Raw genomic sequence first — 23441 nt, forward strand, 5'->3', positions numbered from 1 at the left:
ATGCAGTGAACCACTTCAATTCAAGATTAAAGGAAATGTCTGGCTTCTGAGGAGAGGCCCTACCATAGCATTTATGTTCTTTGCCTTTTTCAGATTGTGCTAAACCACCGCCTTCACCACTGCTTGCAAAACTGGGGCCTAATTAATGATGAGATTTGCCTTCTCTGCCTATTCCCGTCAACCTTATTTCAATTCATGGGGTCAGTAGTTAAGACTCAAAGTCAGCTGACTCCATTCTTCCCTTTTCCTAGAAATCACATGCCTATTGTTAAGATGCTGGATCATTAAAAGTCAGAACCACAGAGCATCTGTGCCGCCTGTAGACGCCTCCTCTTCCAGCTCACGGAGCTGGATGAGCTCATCCTAATTACTGGGAAAACCGAAGATCAGTGCATTAAATTAGAAGCAGCATATTTCAAAGGGGCTTATGACCTCCCCTCCCTATTACAATTTGGTCAGTGAAAATGGTTCTCTCCTCCCCACTGCCAATATTGTCAACAGACATTCAGCAGAGAACAATTGGAAGTATTGAAACATGTAATTAAGTACTGCTTAAAACTACTCGATTCTAATTAATAGAGCCAATTTGCACAATATGTAATCTTTTCAGTTCTTTAGTACAGCCCAACAGTCCACAGTAAGCAGCTCTAATCTCCTTAGGCTGAAGAAAAGAAAAGCTATTTTCTAACTTTACTCTTCTTTTAAAAGCAGAGGCTAAATGCCAACCAGTACTTTGCATGTTTACTCCACTAGTGTCAGATCTGGATTTCTGGCAAATTGCTAGCTGCTCCTGGGCTTCCATCAAAAACTCAGCCGTAGAGAACGTAAACAATATGCTGACATTGCAAGATAGAAACTGGGTGACACAAGATTTGCTTTTTAATAAAATTGAGGCAGTTTTGAAACCAAAGAGGAAGTTTAAAATTCTACCATATTTTAAAAACATAACATCTAGCAAATCATCAGCCAAGAAAACATACCTTTGCATTTGTTCGTTGTCTTATCCAAAATTGCCTTTGTGGAGACTATTTTTCCATATCTAAAAAAAAATTAAAAAAGAAATTACAATCAAGGAAACTTTATTAAATAAAGTCCAAAGAACACACATACCTTTCAATCATCTGCAAACTTTAAAGAACAAAATTTTTTTTCTAGGGGAAAGGAAATGAGACTTTAAACTCAAAACTAAGCTTAAAAAAAGGGGGTGGACTGGCTAGGCCTCCCACTCAGAGCTTTGGATAACAGCTCGATATTTAACTTCCAGGAATCTGGTACTTACCCGAACACCCTGGAACAACAACAACAACAACAAAATGAATACGAGCCCTTTAAAAAATAATTTTTTCTTGTGGTCAAAAATGACAGCGCCAAATAAATGCATGCCTCCACACTACTAAAGGGCACATGAGATGAACATCACAGCCCTGATGAAATAATAAGGGGAGAAAAGCAGTCTGCATCCTATTCATTTTGGTTCTGCAGACAGTGCTTGTGGCTCTAGATTATCACAGAATGACACACACACATGCATGCATGTTTAACACACCTAATGAATGGTATGTTTAAAACAGGTAGTTTCTTGTAATTTTGATTACTGTTCATAAATACATTTATTGACGCCTCTTTTAACTTGTTAGTAATAATACAGGATTCTCTTATACTAATGTGTGTGCATGCACACATGTACAAGAGATGGAAAATGGAAGACAATAAAACAGTGAACCAGGGATTATATAAGCATATATAATCATGTATGAAAAGCACATTAACATTCCTTAATGTGCAACAGAAGTTGGGGGGTGGGGAGAAGAAAATAAAGAACATTAATAATTAGCACAATGCTACCGAAAATCAAGCGACAGTCTAAGTTTGCATATGTGTACTAAGCCCACACACTTCACGTATCTGAGATTCAAGTTTCCTCCATTACAGGTGAAGGCCTAGCCCTCTATCCTGGTTCTGCTCTCATTTAATGGTGTGAAAGATATCAAGGTAAGATGTGGAGAAAGAGATGTGGCAAGCAGGAAAAAAGAAAACGTCGTAAATTAACAAAATTCTACTTTCCTATATATTAACTTTTAAAGTTTTGCATTTTCTGTAATATAACTTCATGATTGATTCTAAGGACAAAAAAAATCTTACAAGTTTTAGGAAACAAGTATCTGTGTAGTAGTCTAAACCATTTTCAACATCGTAGATTTCAAATTTTATGCACTAAAAAAAGCTTAAATACATTTATCTAGAAAACATAACCGGCTTAAGTGTCCTTTCTCCTCCAGTTAATTTTTCCCTATCTTCACTCTGTGTCAACATGTAATCAAGTGATTATCAAAGTAAAGACAATTTAAAGGTTCAAATGACAATTACATCCAAGAGGCATAATGCCGCATAAACACCTTCAATGCCCTACAGATTGTGCATATTTATAACATTAACACAGGTCACTAATCCTACAAAAACAGCAACACAATTTTAGAAAATCCATAAACCAGATAAAAAATAAGGGCTTGAAAGACCACCTTTTAGCAACCATGTATCTACCTAATTACATGTTTAGTATTTACTCGTGTTCTCCCCTTTGCCCAAATCTTGGATGAAAGCATTTTTAGATTGCATTCCTGCCTCACACCTTTCCCAAAGTAGGGAAGAAAGTTGGTCTGACTCCTGATCTCGGTAGGATAACGAGACTGAGAATCACAGATTGCCTGAGGTCACAGAGTTCAGGGGCTTTTGTAAAACAATCTGAGTACTGTAGGTAAAGGTCTCTATCCTGGTTGCTCTCATTTAATGGTGTGAAAGATATCGAGGTAAAATGTGGAGAAAAAGAGGTGTGGCAAGCAGGAAAAAAGACAAGCCTCTTGGCCGTGGGGATAGTCGATCCATGCCACAGCTTCTTTAGATTCTTTTTTATCTTTTCTACCTCTGACACTCTTCCACATTCCTACATCACCTGAGGTGCACCCCTGCTGGCCTCTGGCCCTGCACTCCCAGGATCTCAGCTCACCTTTCCCAGCACCCCTTCTGTGGTTCTTTGCCCATTCAAGCTTCTTCCTCCACTTCCTTAACTGAGTGCTTTTGTCAAGCTTAATAGGGTCCCCAAACATTCCTTCTTCATGGGAAACCCATCCACGCCATGGTTTTTAAAAGTGATGCCTCTCTGCTGACAATACCCAATTCTCCTTTCTGCTTTGTTTTGCAATACCACTGAACCTTTAGTTTTTGTCTTTGCCTCTTTCCACTCAAATATTTTACCATTCATCTCACATTCGCTATTTTCTACATCATACCCTCAGCTGCACCCCAAACACACCTTGCCCTGTCTCCATTCAACAGCACTGCCATTCTCCCAACCTTCCACCACGCTCAGAGCTCTTGAAATACCACCAACTCGGCTATTCCTGGATTCAGTCAGTCAATAACTCTTCGGAGTTTTGTCCTTGATGTCTCTATTATTCACTCTTTCTTCCCTTTACTATGCCTGGATTTAGTAAGAAAACTCATAATAGTTCTTCTTGCTTACCGTCTCTGGTTCTTCCAAACCTGTCTGCCAGTGGAATTCACCTACCACACCACTTTAAACAAGTCTCTGCCCTCTTTCCATAATTCTGTCCTACCCATGCTTGAAGGACCTGTTCGAATATCATCTTTTTTGTGGAACCATCCCTAATTCTTCAGAGTAGTAACCCCTTCAACCACATAGCTGTTAATTTTAGAAAAAATAAGAAAAGGGATTACATTTACTTAAATGAGTTCCTACTTATGTTCTAGGTACTATGGCAGGCACTTTGCTTGTGGGATCCTTACATAATTTAAATTCACAATGACCCTATGAGGTTCATGTTATTATGCCCGGTTTTTGCAAATGGGAAATTAAAAGCTCATAGGAGCCTAAGATCTCACATAAAATCCTAAAGCTCTGAAAATGATCATGCTTAAGTTACCACTATAAATGACCTGAGAAACAATGTTTCTTTCATATACTCAGCATAGGTATGGAAAGTCCCTTTTGTTAAGGTATAGGAATTGATTTTCCAAGTCAAAAGAGTTTTTTGTTTGTTTGTTTGATAATATAAGAAACAAACATGTGGGTCATGGTTGAAAGAGGGTTAGAGAGGGGAGGAGAAGAGAGATTTCTGAAATTGATCACTTTCTATTGTGGTTTTCATAGTGATTTGCAGGTTAAGACTGAGAGACTATGCCCTCCCAGAAAGTCAGAAAACACCTTTTATTCTGTGGTGGGGTTTCTGCAAATTGACTTCCTGAAGGGAAGTGGATGACCAGGAAGCTGCTTAGGTAGAGTCCCCTGAGGGATGTTAGAGGACTCCCGTCCCCTAAAGCATCTCTTTTGGGATGCCCTACTCAGTTACACTTCACACAGCACAAGAGACCCTGTTAAACCAGGTTCTTGGACTGGAAGCTGGAACACCTGACGTCACTCAGGCCCTGGCTAAGTTGGCCTCTCAATGGGTGACCCAGGCACAGGATAGTGGGAATGGAATAGAGTACACATCAATTCTGAGGACATGAGAAAAGGACTAGAAAGGTCCAGGCCTAGAATATGGGGAAGGGCCAAGTATAAGTGGCACCTCCAGGAACAGGAAAGGGGGAAGCAGGGTTCTGAGCAGACAGGATCTCCTTATCCTAGTTTTATTTGCAATAAGAATTAATAATGTAGGACTAGTGAGAAAGAAATAATTTCAGATCATTAAAATTTAGTCTAATTCTATTGTAGATCCTCAATGCCTACAAGAATAGCAGCCATTCTGATAAAAAGTCCGAAGGAAAAGATTTCCACCATCACCCACTCGTTCATACTTGAACCTTAATTTATTTAAAAAAAAAAAAAAAGAAAAAGGACATAAAATGTATTGGGAGAAACAAGTCTGCTGGCCAGCAAAACTCACATTCTAAGACCATAGAGGGGACCTAAGAAAGCAAACATTAAAATTTTATAGAAAAAAATTTGAATATGAACACTCTGGTTTTTATCCAGCTTCAAAATAACAATGTTCAGACACAACCCTGGCTACTGAGAAAATAATACTTTTGGTAAAAACAGATAATCCACTCCACAGAATGCTTTGACAATAAAAGGATAGGAATAATTAAGAGATGTGACTATAGAAGAATTAGAAATTCAAAAGATAAGAAGCAAAAATTTATATTTAAGCCTACTGACCCAAAAACATTTGGTTAAGAAAAGCAGCTATGTCTGTCAAATCTTTTGTGTAGACTAAAACTATTTTTTGTGTGCCGCAGTTTCACCCAGTTTTTTTCGATTTCCATTTTTATATATTCATTCATTTCCTGTAATATAAAATCCAAGTGTACTTTAGTTTGCATTTAGTAAATAAAGCTTAATTTCTTCCTCCTGCCTCCATCACTTAATCCCTCCTAAACTCTATGCTGTTGTTCATTTTAATTACAAAAGAAATATATGGTTATTGTAATTAGAATATACAGAAAAATAGGTTGAAAAAAATTAAAATCACCTTAGGTGCTAGATATGAACCTCTTTTTATAGACTTTGTCCCATGTGCATGTACAGGGACACACACACACACACACACACACACACACACACACTCCTCTGATAAGGAATTTACTAACCTTCCCAGTTAATTACAAGCCAAGATTCTCTATCGAGTGGAGTCCACTCCAAAATACCACCAACAGATGGCGACAATGGCTGATGAGTTATTTTATTTTATTATGGGTCATTTCAGTTGTAAATTCATTTAAGGCACCTTGGCATCATTTCCACTATTTGTGGTTAGTTTTGAGACATTTTATGAACGTTATTAAACCTTCAAAGGCAACAAGTGCACTGAAAACACTACTTAGAAAAAGTGTCCTCTTATAATGTTGACAAAAAAAAGATCATTTTTATAAGTTTGAGAAAGGAGCAAATATTGTTCACACATATGGGATGATGGCTTTTGTTTGTTTTAACAGCTGAAATGCTTCCGAAGGACAAAGGACTCATGCATCTTGTGAGAGGTGCTATGCCCATGCAAATGATAATAATTAAATAAAGGAGGGAAAGAGGTCAAAAAAGAGAATAAACAGAAACTAGAACAACTCCAAAGGAGGTTATAGTAGTATCAGGAGCAACACTGGAAAGCAAATGATGTAGTAAGTTAGCAGAGGGGAATAATAAAAGCAATAGCTTATATTTACACAGCCCTTATCATATGCCAGGCACTATCTTAAAAGATTGAAGTAAATTATTTTAATTTTCACAACAGTCTTTCTGAGTCAGTAGGATATCATTTCCACTTTGTAGATGTGAAAATGAGGAACAGAGTGAGTTAAGGACCTGCTCAAGGTACACAGCTAATGAGTAGCAAAATTGGGAGGCAGGAAGTTTGTTTGGAGTTAAAAGGCCAAGCATGCTGACAGTTGCAGAAACTTTAGTCAGAAACCATAGATTGTACCATGGGTTCAAAGCAATACCTACTTTGAATCTAAATGAGTGAAGGGATGAGAGCAGTCTGTTACTGCCAAAGACTTCTCTAAAACAGATGCAGAAAAAGGGAGTTTTCAAGATTTCTTGTGTAAATGAAATTATCAGATTCTGGAATAAGATGCCCAATAGGACACATAACTGTGTGGAGGAAGTAAGACTGCTTTAACGCTTAAAAGGAATAGCCCACATCTCTATTTGGAAGGAATGGACTTGGGGACTATAAGTAAAAAACTGTCTTGTTATTTTGGACTAGGTGGAGGAAAACAAAATATAGATGCATGCACACACACAGGTAATATCGTTTATGTAGTTTTCTAGCTGGTTGTGTTTCTGAGTGTTTTTTTGACTGACTTATTTTCTCAGAGGTCTCTCAATAAAAGTGGATTTGCCAAAATTTGTTAGAACTTTTCTAACGAAGGCTAAATAGGAGGAAAAAGGTATAAAATATCATTTTTGCTAATACAAAAGTTTGTTGAAGAATGAGGCCTAAAATAAAACAAATTCATTTATTGATATAATTCTGATATCTCATTACCTTGAATAACTCACCTGTCATATTGTTTTATCTACCTGGTATAGAACTGGTAAGCATATGCAGATGAGATACAAGATATGTGAAATTTAAAAATTCAGTGATCACCAGTTGATGAGGATAACAGTGCTAAGATGGTCCATGGTGCTGTTCCCCCGTGGGCTCTTGAACATTTAGCAAAAAATAGCAGAGCCATCTTCTACAAAATTCCAGAAAACAGTTAAAGGTTTGCAGTAACTGGGTGGGTGACCAAGCAAGACAATGCAGCCTAGATAGGAGAAGCTCAAAGTACCCCTGCCAGCCCTTCCTACCACCCCCCTCCCCCACCCCTGACCCAACAGAGCCAGCCTGTGCTTCGACTGTCACTCCCTGTTCCCATTCTAGCAGGAGTAGAGTAACCCCTATGCATATACTGGGGGTCTACGTCAGTGCCAGTCAATCTGGCGTAGCCTGTAAGGCTGAACTAAGAAACTTCTCTCCAGCTCCCCCCTCCCCCAGCACTTAACCCCCTTCCCCACCACTACCTAGAATTTACCCTGCAAGAGGAAGGAGCTTGTAGACAAGTAAGTCAAAACAGCCTAGGCCAAAAGATAACTTACTTGCTTTAATATGGCCAATAGAGAACTCAGGAGGAGAAGAAATTCTATTTCACAGAATGTAGAAGGAACATTCTAATTACAGCAAACAGCACAATTTCTAAAGCTATGAGCAAGCACAATACCAGGTCATGGTACAGAGTCAGAAAATATCTAGAGAACCTTATACTTCACCATTTACCTCCAGCTGATCTCCTTGATAGGAGAGCTAAACTTTAAAGGAGAGCATCAGACAACAGAAAGCAATTTTGCAAGCACTGTGAAGGGTGTTTTTTAATGTATTGATTTGTTTTTGTTACCTCCCTGGCACTGAAGGAAATCTTTGTCACATCACTAGCTGTACAAACTTAAGGAATTCTACCCTAAAATTAACACTTTAAAACATGAGAATGTACAGAGTGCAACAAAAGAATACAAGACTAAAAACAAAGATCTATAGGAAATGATGGAACATCTGCAGGAATAGGATAAAAATCTGGGATTTTTATAAATATAAAAGACCAGACTTTGAACATACTAAGCAAGAACATTAAAAAAAATTGATTCTCAATATACTAAAAAAAATACAGGAAAACACAGAAAAGAACTAAAGGATATCAGGAAAACAAATAAATGAACGATGTTATAATCTAATAAGCAGATACAAATTTTAAGAAGGAACTAAACAGAAATATTGGAATTGAAGCCCACAATAACTGACATGAAAAATTCCCTAGAGAGTTTCAACAGCAGATTAGAACTAGCAGAAGAAAGAATCAGTGAACTCGAAAACAAGATGATTGAAACGTTCAGGCTGAGGAGCATAAAGAAACAAACTTAAAAAATGAACAGAGCCTAAGAGACCTGTGGGATACCATAAAGAAGATATGCATTATGGGAATCACAAAGGAAGAAGAAAGGGGCAGAAGAAATAGCAAACTAAATGTGGCAGTAAATTCTTCCAATTTAACAAAGGATATGAATTTGCATATTCAAGAATCCTAAAGAACCCCAAATTGGACAAACTAGAAGAGAATCACACATAGACAGCTAGTAGTAAAATCTGTTGATTGTGAAGGAAAAGGTGAGAGAGTGCTGTAAATTCCAGGAGAAAAGCAATGTGTTATGCACAATAGTCCCAATTAGAAAAGCAATGTGTTATGCACAATAGTCCCAATAAGATTAAATGCTGATATCAGACATTACTGAAGGTAAGAAAGCAGTGGGATGAGATAATTAACAGGCTAAAAGAAAAGAATTGACAACCAAGAATTTTATGACTGGGAGAATGTCTTTCATAAATGAAGGCAAAATTAGGACATTCTCAGATGAACAAAAACCAAGGGAATTCTTCACCACCAGACCTTTTCAATAAGCAATGCAAAAGGGAGTTCTTGAGACTGAAAGGAAAGGACATTTGGGGAGGGGATCAGACTAGCATAAAGAAATAAAGACCTCCAGTAAAGGTAAACATACAGGTAATTATAAATGTCAGTACTACTGTACTGTATTTTTTTTTTGCAGGTAACTCTACTTTTACTTCTTACAGGTTCTAAAATGCAAATGCATAAAAAGTAATGATAAATCTATGGTACAGCATATACAATGTATAAAGATACAACAAAAATTGAGGGAATAGAGGAGTATGTGAACAGTGTTACTATATGTTTTTGAAGTTAAATTGGTATCAAACAATATTGTTATAGATTTAGGATATTAAATTTAAGCCCCCTGATAACCATAAAAATATATATGAAACATACATATGAAAGAGATGAGCAGGGACTCAAAATGGTACAGTGAAAACAAATTTTTTAAAATAGAAAATAAGCATTAATGGTAGAATTGAGGGACCCAAAGGTATGACTTACAAAGATCAAATAGCAAGATGGAAAAAGAAGAGTCTATATTATCAGTTATTACTTTAAATTTAAATGGAATAAACTCTCCAGACAAAAGGCAAAGACTGACAAGAATGGATAAAAAAGCATGACCTGCGTACATGTAATTTACACATTTATATTTCAAGGTATAAGACAGCATAAAATGAAAGGATGAAAATAAATATACCATGCAAATAATAATCAAGAGAGCTGGGAGGGCAGGCCACGGTGGCTCAGCAGGCAGAGTTCTCGTCTGCAATGCCAGAGACCCGGATTCGATTCCTGGTGCCTGCCCATGTCAAAGAAAAAAAAGGAGAGCAGGGAGCTGGAGTAGCTATACTAACATCACATAAATAGACTTCAGTCAATAACTGTTACGAGTGACAGTGAAATTTACTATATACTGATAAAGGAGCCCATTCTATAAGAATATAACAAGTATAATATATATACCTAATGGCAGAGCCCCAAAATATATTAAGCAAATATTGACGAATTTGAAGGAAGAAACAGATGGATCTATATTAATACTAGGAGACGTCTATAAGCCACTTTTAATAAACGGAGCATTTAGACAAAAGATAAACAAAAAAACAGAAGACTTTAATAATACTCCAAACCTACTAGAACAGACATATTTGGACACTTCACCCAAGAGTAGAATACACATTTTTCTTTAATACATATAGATCATTCTCCAGGATAGTCCGTATGACAGGTCACAAAACAAGTCTCAATAAATTAAAATATATTGAGATAATACAATGAATCTTCCCTGACCACAATGAATGAAGCAAGAAATAAAAAACAGATGGAGAATTGGAAAATTCACAAATATGTGGAAATTAAACAATGTACTTTTAAACATTCAATAGGTCAAAGAAGAAATCACAAGGAAATTCAGAAATACTGTGAGGCAAATGAAAATGAAAACACGTATGTACTGAAACTTATGGAATGCAGTAAAGACAATACTCAGAGAGAAATTCATAGCTCTTAATGTTTACATAAAATAGAAGAAAGTGCTCAAATCAGACACCTAAATTCACAATTGGAGTATCTGGAAAAAGAAGAGCAAACTAAGCACAAAACAAGCAGAAGGAAGGAAATAGCAAAGATTAGAGTGCAGATGAAAGAAATAGAGTATAATAAAATAAGAGAGTCAACAAAATCAAAAGTTGGTTCTTTGAAAAGGACAATAAAACAAATCTTTAGCTAGATTGACAAAGAAAAAAAAAGAAAGAGAATGCAAATAACTAAAATCAGAAATGAAAATGGGGTCATTATTACTGACCCCAAAGAAATAAAAATGATTATTAGAGGATACCCCAAACAGCTTTATTTCAACAAATTAGAAAACTTAGATGAAATGGACAAATTCCTAGAAACACAAAAACTACCTAAGGCTGACTCAAGAAGAAACAAAAGTTCTTAACAAATCAAAAACTAACGAAGAGACTGGGTCAGTTATCGAAAACTTCACAACTTAAAGAAAAGTTCAGGAACAGATGAATTCACAGGTGAATTCCAAGAAGAATTAGTACTAATCTTGCTTAAATTTTTCCAAAAAATTGAAGATGAGGGAACATTTCCTAACTCATTCAATGAGGACACTGTTGCCCTATTACTAAAGCCAGACACAGATACCTCAAGAAAAGAAAATTACAGACCAATTTCTCTTATGGTTATCGATGCAAAAATTCTCAACAAAATACTAGGAAACTGAACTGAAGTCAACAGCACATTAAAATAAGTATACACCATGCAAGTGGGATTTATCCCAGGTAAGCTGGAATGGTTCAACACAAGAAAATCATTTAATATAATATGCCACATTAAAAGAAGGAAGATAAAAAGATTACTTTAACTGATGCAGAAAAGGCATTTGACAAAACCTAGTGAGGCTTTTTATTTATTTATTTATTTTTGGTTCTTCCTCATGCAAAAACATTTTTTAATTTGTACATTTACTCACTATCATTGTACACTCGAGGCATTCCTAGATTATAGCATCTCAGTCTTTATTGCCTTATCTTCCCTGCTGGTTTCATTTGTGCCTCCAGCCCTCCTCTATCATTCTCACATTCAGTGTCATTCAATGTACTAACATTATTGTATTACAGTTAGGTAGTATTATGCTATCCATTTCTGAATTTTTATAATCAGTCCTGTTGCACAATCTGTATCTTTTCAGCTCCAATGAACCAATATCTACCCTATTTCTATCTCCTGATGGTCTCTGTTCCTAACTGGAATTCTCCAAGTTCATTCACTAATGTCAGTTCATATCAGTGAGACCATACAGAATTTGTCCTTTTGTTTCTGGCTAATCTCACTCAGCATAACGTCCTTAAGGTCCATCCATGTTGTTACATACTTCATAACTTAATTCTGTCTTACAGCTGTATAATATTCCATTGTATGTATATACCACCATTTATTTGGCCACTCATCTGCTCATGGACATTTTGGCTGTTTCCATCTCTTGGCAATTGTAAATAATGCTGCTGTAAACATTGGTGTGCAAATGTCCATTTGTGTCCTTGCCCTCATGTCCTCTGAGTAGATACCTAGTAATGGTATGACAGGGTCATATGGCAATTCTATACTTAGCTTCCTGAGGAACCACCAAACCACCTTCCACAGTAGTTGTACCATTTGACATTCCCACCAACAGTGGATTAAGTGTGCCACTTTCTCCACATCCTCTCCAGCACTTGTCGTTTTCTGTTTTATTGATAATGGCCATTGTGGTTTTGTTTTGCATTTCCCTAATAGCCAGGGAAGTTGAGCATCTTTTCATGTGCCTTTTGGCCACTCGTATTTCTTCTTCTGAGGAGTGTCTGTTCATGTCTTTTGCCCATTTTGCAATTAGGTTGCTTGTCTTTTTGTTCTTGAATTGAACAATCTCTTTATATATTCTGGATATTAGACCTTTATCTGATATATCATTTCCAAATATTGTTTCCCGTTGTGTAGGCTGTCTTTTTACTTTTTTGACAAAGTTCTTTGATGCACAAAAGTGTTTAATTTTGAGGAGTTCCCATTTCTTTCTTTCTTTCTTCAATGCTTGTGCTTTGGGTATAAGATCTAGGAACTGCCTCCTTTTATAAGATTTATAAGATATTTCCCTACATTTTCTCCTAAAAGTTTTATGGTCTTAGATCTAATGTTTAGGTTTTTGATCCATTTGGAGTTAATTTTTGTATAGGGTGTGAGATATGGGTTCTCTTTCATTCTTTTGCATGTGGCTATCCAGTTCTCTATGCACCATTTATTGAAGAGACTGTTCTGTCCCAAGTGAGTTGGTTTGACTGCCTTATCAAAGGTCAATTGTCCTTTGATGAGAGGGTCTATTATCTGAACACTCTACTTGATTCCAGTGGTCAGTATATCTATCTTTATGCCAGTACCATGCTGTTTTGACCACTGTAGCTTCATAATAAGCCTTAAGAGTCAGGTAGTGTGAGACCTTCGACTTCATTTTTTTTCCTCAGGATACTTTTAGCTATTCAGGGCACCCTGCCCTTCCAGACAAATTTGGTTATTGGTTTTTCTATTTCTGAAAAGCTGTTTTTAGGATTTTAATTGGTATTGCATTGGATCTGTAAATCAATTTAGGTAGAAGTGACATCTTAACTATATTTAGTCTTCCAATCCATGAACACAGTATGCTCTTTCATTTACTTAGGTCTTCTGGGATTTATTTTATCAATTTCTTGTATTTTTCTTTGTCTAGGTCTTTTGTATCCTTAGTTAAATTTATTCCTAAATATTTTATTCCTTTGGTGTAATTGTAAATGGATTTTTTTAAATTTCCCCCTCAGGTTGTTCATTACTAGCGTATAGAAACACTACAGATTTTTGAGTGTTGATCTTGTAACCTGCCACTTTGCTGTACTCATTTATTAGCTCTAGTAGTTTTGCTGTGGATTTTCCAGTGTTTTCGACATACAGAATCATATCATCTGCAAACAGTGAGAGTTTTACTTCTTCCTTTCCAATTGTGATGCTTTGTATTTCTTTTTCTTCTCTAATTGCTCTAGCTAGAACTTTCAACACAATGTTGAATAACAGTGGTGATAGTGGACATCCTTGTCTTGTTCCTGATCTTAGGGGGAAAGTTTTCAGTTTTTCCCCATTGAGGATAATGTTAGCTGTGGGTTTTTCATATAGTCCCTTTATTACGTTGAGGAAGTTCCCTTCTATTCCTATTTTTTAAGTGTTTTTAATAAGAAAGGATGCTGAATTTTGTCAAATGCCTTTTCTGCATCAACTGAGATGATCATGTGGTTTTTCTGCTTTGATTTGTTGATATGGTGTATTACATTAATTGATTTTCTTATGTTGAATCATCCTTGTATACCTGGGATGAATCCTACTTCGTCATGCTGTATAATTATTTTAATGTGCTGCTGGATTCAATTTGCAAGAATTTTGTTGAAGATTTCTGCACCTATATTCATAAGAGAGACTGGTCTGTAATTTTCTTTTCTTATAATATCTTTGTCTGGCTTTGGTATGAGGGTGATGTTGGCTTCATAGAATAAGTTAGGTAGACTTCCCTCCTCTTCAATTTTTTTGAAGAATTTGAGCAGGACTGGTACTAATTCTTTCCGGAATGTTTGGTAGAATTCACACGTGAAGCCATCTGGTCCTGTTTTCTTTTGGGGGAGCTTCTTAATGACTAATTCAATTTCTTTACTTGTGATTGGTTTGTTGAGGTCGTCTATTTCTTCTCAAGTCAATGCTGGTTGTTCATACCTTTCTAGGAAGTTGTCCATTTTATCTATATTGTCTAGTTTATTAAGAAACCAGCAAGGCTTCTTATTAAAAATCCTTAGAAAACTAGGAACAGAAGAAACTTCTTGAAAATAACAAAGGGTATATATATGAAAAACTCACAGGTAACATCATACTTGATGGTGAAAGCCTATAAGCTTTCCCCCTAAGATCTGGAAGAAGAGAAGGTTACCCACTGTCACCACAGTCATTCAACACTATACTGGAAGTTCTAGCCAGAGCAATTAGGTAAGAAAAAGAAGTAAAATCATTTGAATTGGAATGGGAAAACAAATCTTTCAGTATTTGCAGTTGACATGACTGCATATATAGAAAATCCTGAAAAATCCGTAACAAAGCTACCAGAGCTAATAAACAAATTCGGCAAAAGAATTTGAAGGCCACAAGAAAACACCAAAGAGCATAAGTCTCTATATACTAGTAAAACACAATCTGAAGAAAAATACAGAAATAATTTTCCATTTACAAAGCAAGTAAAAATAATCAAATATCTAGGAAAAATTCAATGAAGGCTATGGCTATAAAGGACTTATACATGGGAAACTACAAAACACTGGTAAAAGAAATGAAAGAAGATCTAAGTACATCAGTAGACACTCATGTTCATGGATTGGAAGACCAAATATTGTCAAGATGCCAATTCTACTCAAACTGATTTACAAATTCAACACAATGGCTATCAAAATTCTATAAGCCTTTTTAGCAGAAATGGAAAAGCCAATCATCAAACTCACATGGAAAGTTAAGGGAGCCCAAATAGCCAAACCATCTTGCAAAAGAAGAATGAAGTCAGCCTCACACTTTCCAATGTTAAAACTTAACTACAAAGCCACAGTAATCAAAATAGCATGGCACTGAAACAAGGGCATACATACAGACTAATGGTATTAATCTGAGAGTTCAGAAATAAACCATCTCATTCATTATCAGCTCATTCTTTACAAGGGTGCCAAGTCTGCCCAACTGGTAAAGAAAAGGCTCTTCAACAAATTATGCTGGAAAAACTGGGAATCTGTATGCAAAAGAATGAAGATGGAACTCAACTGTATCATATATACAAAAATTAACTCAAAATGGACCAAATACCCAAATATAAGAAAATATATAAGAAAGCAAAGGGAAGCATCTTCAAGACCTAGTGTTAGGCAATAGTTTTTTAGACTTTACACTGAAGGCATGGAACAACAAAAAAAATAAATGGGGCTTCATCTACAGTAAAACTTTTGTTCATTTAAAGACTTCATCATGAAAGTATAAAGACAACCTACAGAATGGGAGAAAACAGTTGGAAAATATATATCTGGTATGGGTTTAATATTCAGAATACATAAAGAACTCCTATAATTCAATAACAAAAAGACAAATAACCCAATTTAAAAATGGCAAAAGATTTGAATTGACATTTCTCTAGAGAAGATATACAAATGGCAAGAAAAAGCACATGAAAAGATGGTCAAAATCATTAGCCATTACGGAAATGCAAAACAAAATCACAGGGAGAAACCATTTCACACCCACTTGACCCACTTGAATAGTTACTATTTAAAAAATGGAAAATAAGCTTTGCAGACGGTGTAGAGAAATAGGGACTCCTGTTCAAAATGGCATAGCTGCTGTGGAAAATAGTTCGGCAGTTCCTCAGAAGGGTAAGTACAGAATTACCATATGATCTGGCAATCCTAGTTCTAAGAATATACCCCAAAGAATTGAAATCAGACAAATATTAGCACACTGATGCTCACAGTGGCATTATTCACAACTGCCAAAAGATGGAAGCAATCCAAATTTCCATTAACAGATGGATTAACACATTGTGATACATACATACAAAGGAATATTATACATCTCTGAAAACAAATGAAGTTCTGATACGCATGGGAACATGGCTGAAACCTGAAGATGTCATATTGAGTGAAATAAGCCAGGCAAAAATAGAATAAATTTTACATGATCTCCCTGATATAAAATAACTAGAATAAGACCATTTGTAGATACAGAGACCAGAATACAGCTTACCAGGGGCTGGGGTAGGAGGATGGAGTGGGAATTAATGCTTAATTGCTACAGTCTTTCTTGTTTGGGGTGATATTTTGTTAATGGATGATGGTGATGGTACTATAACTAATAGCACCAAATTATATATTTGAATGTGGTTAAAAGGTTTAAGCCATATATATGTTACTATTAAAAAACTAAACACAAAACAAACAAAAAAGTCATAGGACTATACAAACAGTGAACCCTAATGGAAACTATGAACTACAGTTAACAGTACCATTATAATAACGTACCTTTATCAATTGCAGCAAAGGAACCAATGCAGCAAAGGAACCGCACTAATGCAAAGTGTTAATAATGGGGGCTGGTATATAGGAATCTACTTTCTGTATGATTTTTATGTAAACCTACAACTTCTCTAATAAGAAAAAAATATGAAACTTTAAAAAATTCAGGCAGTCAGATTTTAAAAGACTTTAGCATTTTAGCCTTGTAAATTTTCATTGCTTCTACTAAGATTTGCCTAAAGGTAAAACAATTAACAGTATAGAAAATATTCAATTTTTCATTCCTCTTGTTTTAGCTTAAGTCTTAAATTAGATAAAATGCCTCTTCTACTTCTCTTGTACGGCGGATATGCCTTTGTGTATACATGATTCCGGGAACATGGGGTAGAACAGGAAACTACATCTTATGCAGTTGGGTTTAGAGCCAAAGTTTGAAGGAGAAGAATGCTTGGGAGGAAAAACTATTGCAGATCTAAAGGTCAGCAATAACTAAAATCTGGTGCTGAAGGTGAATGAATCACAGGAAAGATTAGTACAGTCAAGAAAAAAGAGTTCAGATCAAGAAATCAACCCACAAATATGTACAACATGTCTACGGTATGTCCTTCACTAAACAAGGCCAATAAAAACTGTAAGATTATTATTACTACCAAAGTGACAGTCTGTTATGGGATATAAGAACTTTTTAATATTAAAAAATTACTAAAAATCTAAGACATTTTCGCATGGCGAATGCTATGTAAAACGGGCATAAACTCAGAAGGAAGGCCAAGTTAACGAGGAAGACTTCTGGGAAAGCAAAAATTGATGTGGGCTGTGGAGTCTGTCTAACACAAGTGTGTACAGGAATGGAAGCTAAGTCCTAAAAGGTCCTAGAATTCTAAGAAAAGAAGTTAAGGAACAGAATGTGGCTCAAGGTTTTGCAATTGCAAAAGGAAGTGATAAAAACAACATTTTAGTAAAATAATGAAGGTCTCATCCCCAGAAATAGCACAGAGGGATGCCACATTTTGTTGACATTTGGTGCACTTTATAATTAAGCGTTAACAGTCTTGCTCAAGAAATTAAAATGGAGGGATAAGGAATGCTGGCAGAAACAAAGAAAGGCTCTAAAGGGCAAAAGAGATTTAAGAGAAAGGATGCTGAACTAGCGTTACATGTTTAACTTGATATTCAAGAAAAATAAGCTATGGTGTCTGTGTTAGGGGAAAGGCACTGGCTCTTCTCCCTGTGAATTCAAAGAAGATGGGGAAAATGAAGCACCAGGTATGCTTTTCTGCTCTATCCAGAAAAGGAGAGTGAGTTCCAGTACCAATCACAGACTGGTAGCCAGCGGATTAGAGATGATTTAGTAGAAGCTCGTAACATCTTCAAGTGGTCTAACCATCAGCTAGTAAGTGGGCAGATGAAAATAAATTAGAGAAGACTTGGGACAAAGTAGCACAAAGGAGCACATTTTTAAAGAGAAAGTATAGATATCTACATACCTGATTTTTTATAATATTGAAATTTTAATGTAAACACATCCTTTGAGAGTCCATGTGAAATTGGTAGTGTGCACCCAGATTGCAGAACTGATAATCTTTTCTTGCTAAATTTAGAACCATTCTTGCTATTTGCCTTTGTATTTCCATTGCTCTGATAATCTTACATGTATATACAGCACTTCACTTTTCTGTATCCTGGGAGAAACTGGCCGATCATTTATAAGTGCTTGATAATAAAGTTATAATTAATGCTGCCTGGTAAACTGCATACATAGCTTGAACTAAATAATTCATATAGTATGAATATTAAAAATAGCTAAGATTCATTTTCACCATATTTAGTTATAACTTCCCTTCTGTGATGGTTAGGTTCTGGTATCAACTCGGCCAAGTGATGATGCTCAGTGTTCTGCTTAGGCAAGCACTGGCCTAGCCATTGCTGCAAGCGTATTTCATGGCTGGGTGATAAACTGGAAGGCTGGTGTACTAAATAATCAGCCAGTTGATTGCATCTAGGGCTGATTACATCTGCAATGAACTAAAGCGTGTCTCCCACTAACAAGATAATCTAATCAGCTCAGGAATTTTAAGGAAGAAGAGTGACATTTTCACTGCTGATTCATCCAGCAAGCCTCTTCTGTGGACTTCATCCAGACCCTTCATTGGAGCTGTCAGCTTCATTGCATGCCCTATGGATTTGGGACTTTCCCATTCCTATGCTTGCATGGAACACCTTTATAAATCTCATATTTAAAGATCTTTCCTATTAGTTGTGTTTCTCTAGAGAACCCTAATACATCGTCTAAATAAAAAAACACACTATAAAGCATTTGATTTATTAAACATATCTGCTATTATAGTTTAGTATCAAGTCCACTATGATCTACAACCAAGGTAAAGCAGTTTTACAATATTTATGGACTTTTAAGAGCACATAGCACACAAAGGGTCTTTTACATTCTTTATGACAATATTTTTGCCACAGGTCGCTCTACTGCAGCATTCAGCGATGGAGTCACAGGTGGCTAGATCCAAACTAATGCTCCTGAGTACTAATACATCATAGGAAAATAATGCATTCTGAAAATGCAATCCAAAATTTTGCAAGTAAAATGTAGATGGTCATAAAATTGAATCCCTAAAAGTTTCAAACACTGATTAATGCAATCTGATTACAGAAAGTGCTCTTTTATTTCTAAACTGAATTTATGAAGTGACAATGATTATTTCTTGAATTCTCCTTCCCACCAACAAAACCTGTAAGGTATTTCTGTTGCTTCAATAGTCTCACATGTTTATATAGCACGTCACTTTTCTATATTCTAAGGAAGATAATAAAATAACCGTGAGACTTTTTTAAAATGATAGTTGCACCAATGACCAGTTCTGTGACTCAGTATCCTCACCTCGCCTCACAGGATTGTTGTAGAGAAGCAAGCACAGTGCTAGACACTTAACAGACCTTCAATAACAAAGGCTATCTTTGTCTTCCATCCCTCTCCAGCAAGGAATTCTTAACACCTGAGAATACTAAGCTAGACCACCTCCTTAACTTCAGTGTAGTTCTATATGCAAAATGTTGAGAAAACGCAGACATACCAATTACCGTTTTTATTGTTACTTTTCAGCATAGTTCCTCCATTTTATAATCACTCAATGTACATTGGTTAAATGAACAAAATATCAACATATAAGTTAAAATTTTTCCCCCTTTAAAGTGTTTGGTATGGGGAGTCAGAGAAGATTGGCAGTGGCAGGGAGAAGGGAAATAACACATTTTACCTTGGAAAATGGACACGGCCTTGTATCTTATCCCAATTTAGCTTATAAAGACACATGAGGAAAGCAAGGCAATTTAGGAGCTTAACATGGAATTAGAAATTAGTACCAAAAAGAAAACTCTAAAAGGTTGGGGGAGAAAACCCAAAAATCTAGGAGGGTTTTGTTTGATATTAGATTGCTTTTCTAATATCTCTAAATTTTTTGTTTCTTTTTGCACATCACAGCTGGAAATCACACACATATGACACACCAAAAAGCTGTGTCACAGCCTATAGACACTGAATGCATTTAAATGCCAACACTAAAAGCCATAAATGATAATTTCATACAAAACAAGAACAATGTGACAGAAGAAAGTAAATACATTTTCTGAAATAAAACAGAAAATTATCTGAAAGTATTAAACAGAGTGAGCAAAATTACCTACAAATTTCTCCTGGTCTGACACAAGCTAAAAGGGCAGGAGTCAACCTGGGATTTCTGAGACTTAACATTATGCTGGCTGTGACCCTAATGTGGCATCAGTACACTGATTTCCAAATGCAGCCCATGACCTTGAAAAACGAGTTAGAAGAACAAAGGGAAAATGATATTTTATTCATTTCAGTTCAAAGAAATTTGGGGATACAATATAAATGTATCACTAGTCAAAAAGAAAAAAATAACCCACACATTCTACAAGCAAGGGGATGTTAAGCAGCCTGTCACACAGCTGACATATCTAAACTTAGAATTTGGCTCAAAGGTCACTTGTGACAATGGTTACAACTCTGACAGTGCATCTGATGGAAAAGGATAAATAAGGCTTCCACACCGATTTCTTTACTGCTTTGCCTGTGAACAAGATTGTCCTTATATACTGCAGACAAAGGTGAGCTATCCCCTTCCAAGGGCAGAGTGATAAGCCTCCCAAAATTCGGAATCTTAAAGTTCAAGAATATCAGAAGGGATTTACCTTTACAAATAAAAGAACATAACGAAAGAGAATGCTGTAAATTACTTTAATATCAGTTTCACAAAATAACCATATCCCAGATGAAATTAATATGCCTCACTCCCACTACAGTTTAAATTCACTGTATTTTCCAGAAGTTCTTCTGATTCTACTCTGCAAGGGGGTGGTCTGCGCATAGAGCTCAAGAGCTAAGCACTTTGTACTTCCAGGACTTAGTCCATAAGCATTTTCCGATCTTGGCTGTTCTGAGAAATGTTCCAAATAGGAGAGGTGACATGGAAAAAGTGCCATGCCGAGTTTCAAAACAAAAAATCAAACAACAAAATTCCAAAAAATAAAGACAGGTGAAGCTAATATTGATCTGAAGTAAAATTACAGAATAGATTAGTAGGCATAAGGTTAGAGAGACTTGGGAAAAGAACAAGTGACCAGTAAATCCTTAAGAGCAAATCACGCACATTAAACTTTCAGTCTCTTTTGGAAGGTGGTGGGAAGACCACTCTGCTTAGGAATGATACACAGTATATTCTGATTTGAGCTAAATAAAAATCATTATCTGCCATGGACTTGATGAAATCTGGGAGGATGAAATGTTGTTTGGATGAGTGGGTAACAAGTTGAAAAAGTGACAAACTTAAGACTGCTGGTCAACGGTTATGACCAATCTGGTGTGAAGTCTCTAGTGATGTGCCACTGAGTTTTGTTCTTGTCGAGCATTTTTTTTTTTTTTTGGCATTTAAAACATAAATCAGGTCATAAATCAAATAAATGTCCCCAAACAAGAAGGGATGGTTAATATAAGATGTCAAAATTAATACTTCAAGATTATTTCAACAGGCTAGAATGAATACTTGCCCCAAGTCAATACAATATATTGACAGGGAAAAAAGTAAGTCTTGTATTTAGGTTCCAAAGGGGGAAAAAATCAACTGCACAAAGTCAAGGAAAGCTTTGGCTTACGCACATGAAAAATCCCTGGGTTTTTTTGATTAGGTACAAGTTTAAGTTCCGTGAATGACTAAACAAACTTGAGCTACCTTGAGAAAAGTGTATGACCTTGATCACAGAAAGACATTCCGCTCATGAGCCTTCCTGTTGTCACCATTCCCCAACACCCACCCTGGCTCCAGTGTGTGTTCCTATCCCTGTGTAAGTGTTTGTGCCTGTCCTCCTCCACCTTCATTTCCTGCCCTTGAAGATGTTATTTCATCTGGGAAGTTCAGAGTCATCCTGCAAGTCTCAGGTTAATGGCGCTCTCCAGCAGCTTGCCAGCCAAGCTAAGTGCTGCTGCCCCTGCACTCAGCCCACACAGCCCGTCCACCAGCACCTCGGGGCTGCAGCCACCACCCTGCTACTATCTTGCATGCCTGTCATCCACCTTACATGTGAGCCTTGGACTTTTCTCCTCATTGTGTATTAGGCTTCAGCATAGACCTGGCAAAAAATTAACATTCAACCTTCAGAAGAAAGGAGTAAAATAAAAAATAAATGAGGGCGGTGCTACAGTGGCTCAGCGGCAGAGTTCTTGCCTGCCATACTGGAGACCCAGGTTCGATTCCCAGTGCCTGCCCGTGCAAAAAATAGTAATAAAATAAATAAATAAATAAATGAACGGCAGTCTGCTTTCGTGGGGGTATATATTACAGGAAGCCATTTATCCTCAACGTCTCCTTTCACCTAGTCTTTTAAGCTCTCAGAAGAGAAAGCCCAATGGATAAAGGTCTAGAAATCATTTCCTATGAGGAAGGAACAGTTGAAAGCCCAATGGATGCTTACCCAGAGAAGGAAGACTATAAGGAAGGCCTTCCTAATAACTGAAGTAGAGAGTATGCTGCCACTGGAAGCATTCAGGTAGAAACTAGGGGACTGCATGGTTAGGGTTGCTGCAGAGCAGAGTTTCACTCAACTAACCTGAGAGGAGATGGTCACCAGTCGGGTACTGATAACAGAAAAATAAGCACAGTAAGCTGGCCAAAAAACAAAGTTTATTTTGAGTTTATGTACCTCCTACCTCTTTTAAAATGGCCTTTCTTTTTATGAAATAGTGGTGAAAGATGATGGTTGTTTCAATTTGTGTCCTTTGTGATAAAAAAACAAACAAACAAAAACTCTGTCCCTGATTCCTAACCTCAATTACTTGTGCTTAGTGTTTCTGGGTCCTTAAAATTTTTTAAATCCAGGTAACCACCAAAATATGACGGGTTGGTGGGTGGGTGAAAGTGTGTTGGTATACCTGCTTTGAAAAGGGGACTGGATTCGAGGATCAATAAGATTAACGTCAGTAAAAATAATGGTTATACATAAAGAATCACTAAGTAAAGGAATAAAGACAAAAACACCTTTTTAAAAATCCATACATCAGTGCATTCCATTTATTTTAATTTCAAGTTACACACTGGGACAGAATAGCCCACTAAAATTCTGCAAAATTGTATATGGATTGAACACTCCCCAAACAAAAATCTACATTAAGAGAAAACTGAGACAACAAGGTGATGAGTTATGATTAGCCTTCCTTCCTCTTAGTCCGCTCCAAGATTCAGCTCAAGTGGAAATCATTATCAGCAATGATGTCTCCTTACACTTCCCGTAACCATACTGTTGAATTAGCAGAACCCAATCCAAGCTCCCCTGACTTCCCGTTTCCTTTTCTGCTTTGTTCAGGGCATG

General features: G+C 36.5%; 1 protein-coding gene across 9 annotated transcripts in view; it reads right to left on the reverse strand.

The window, feature by feature from the left end:
* RBMS1 (RNA binding motif single stranded interacting protein 1) overlaps positions 1-23441 on the reverse strand; it is a 247943-nt gene that overhangs the window by 52733 nt on the left and 171769 nt on the right. For all 9 annotated transcript variants that reach the window (XM_077153984.1, XM_077153986.1, XM_077153983.1 and 6 more), the window contains one exon: positions 981-1039. In XM_077153984.1, the coding sequence (XP_077010099.1) occupies positions 981-1039 (59 nt within the window). The remainder of the gene's footprint in view (positions 1-980; positions 1040-23441) is intronic.

This window comes from Tamandua tetradactyla, chromosome 3 (assembly GCF_023851605.1).
Source record: "Tamandua tetradactyla isolate mTamTet1 chromosome 3, mTamTet1.pri, whole genome shotgun sequence".
NCBI lineage: Eukaryota > Metazoa > Chordata > Mammalia > Pilosa > Myrmecophagidae > Tamandua > Tamandua tetradactyla.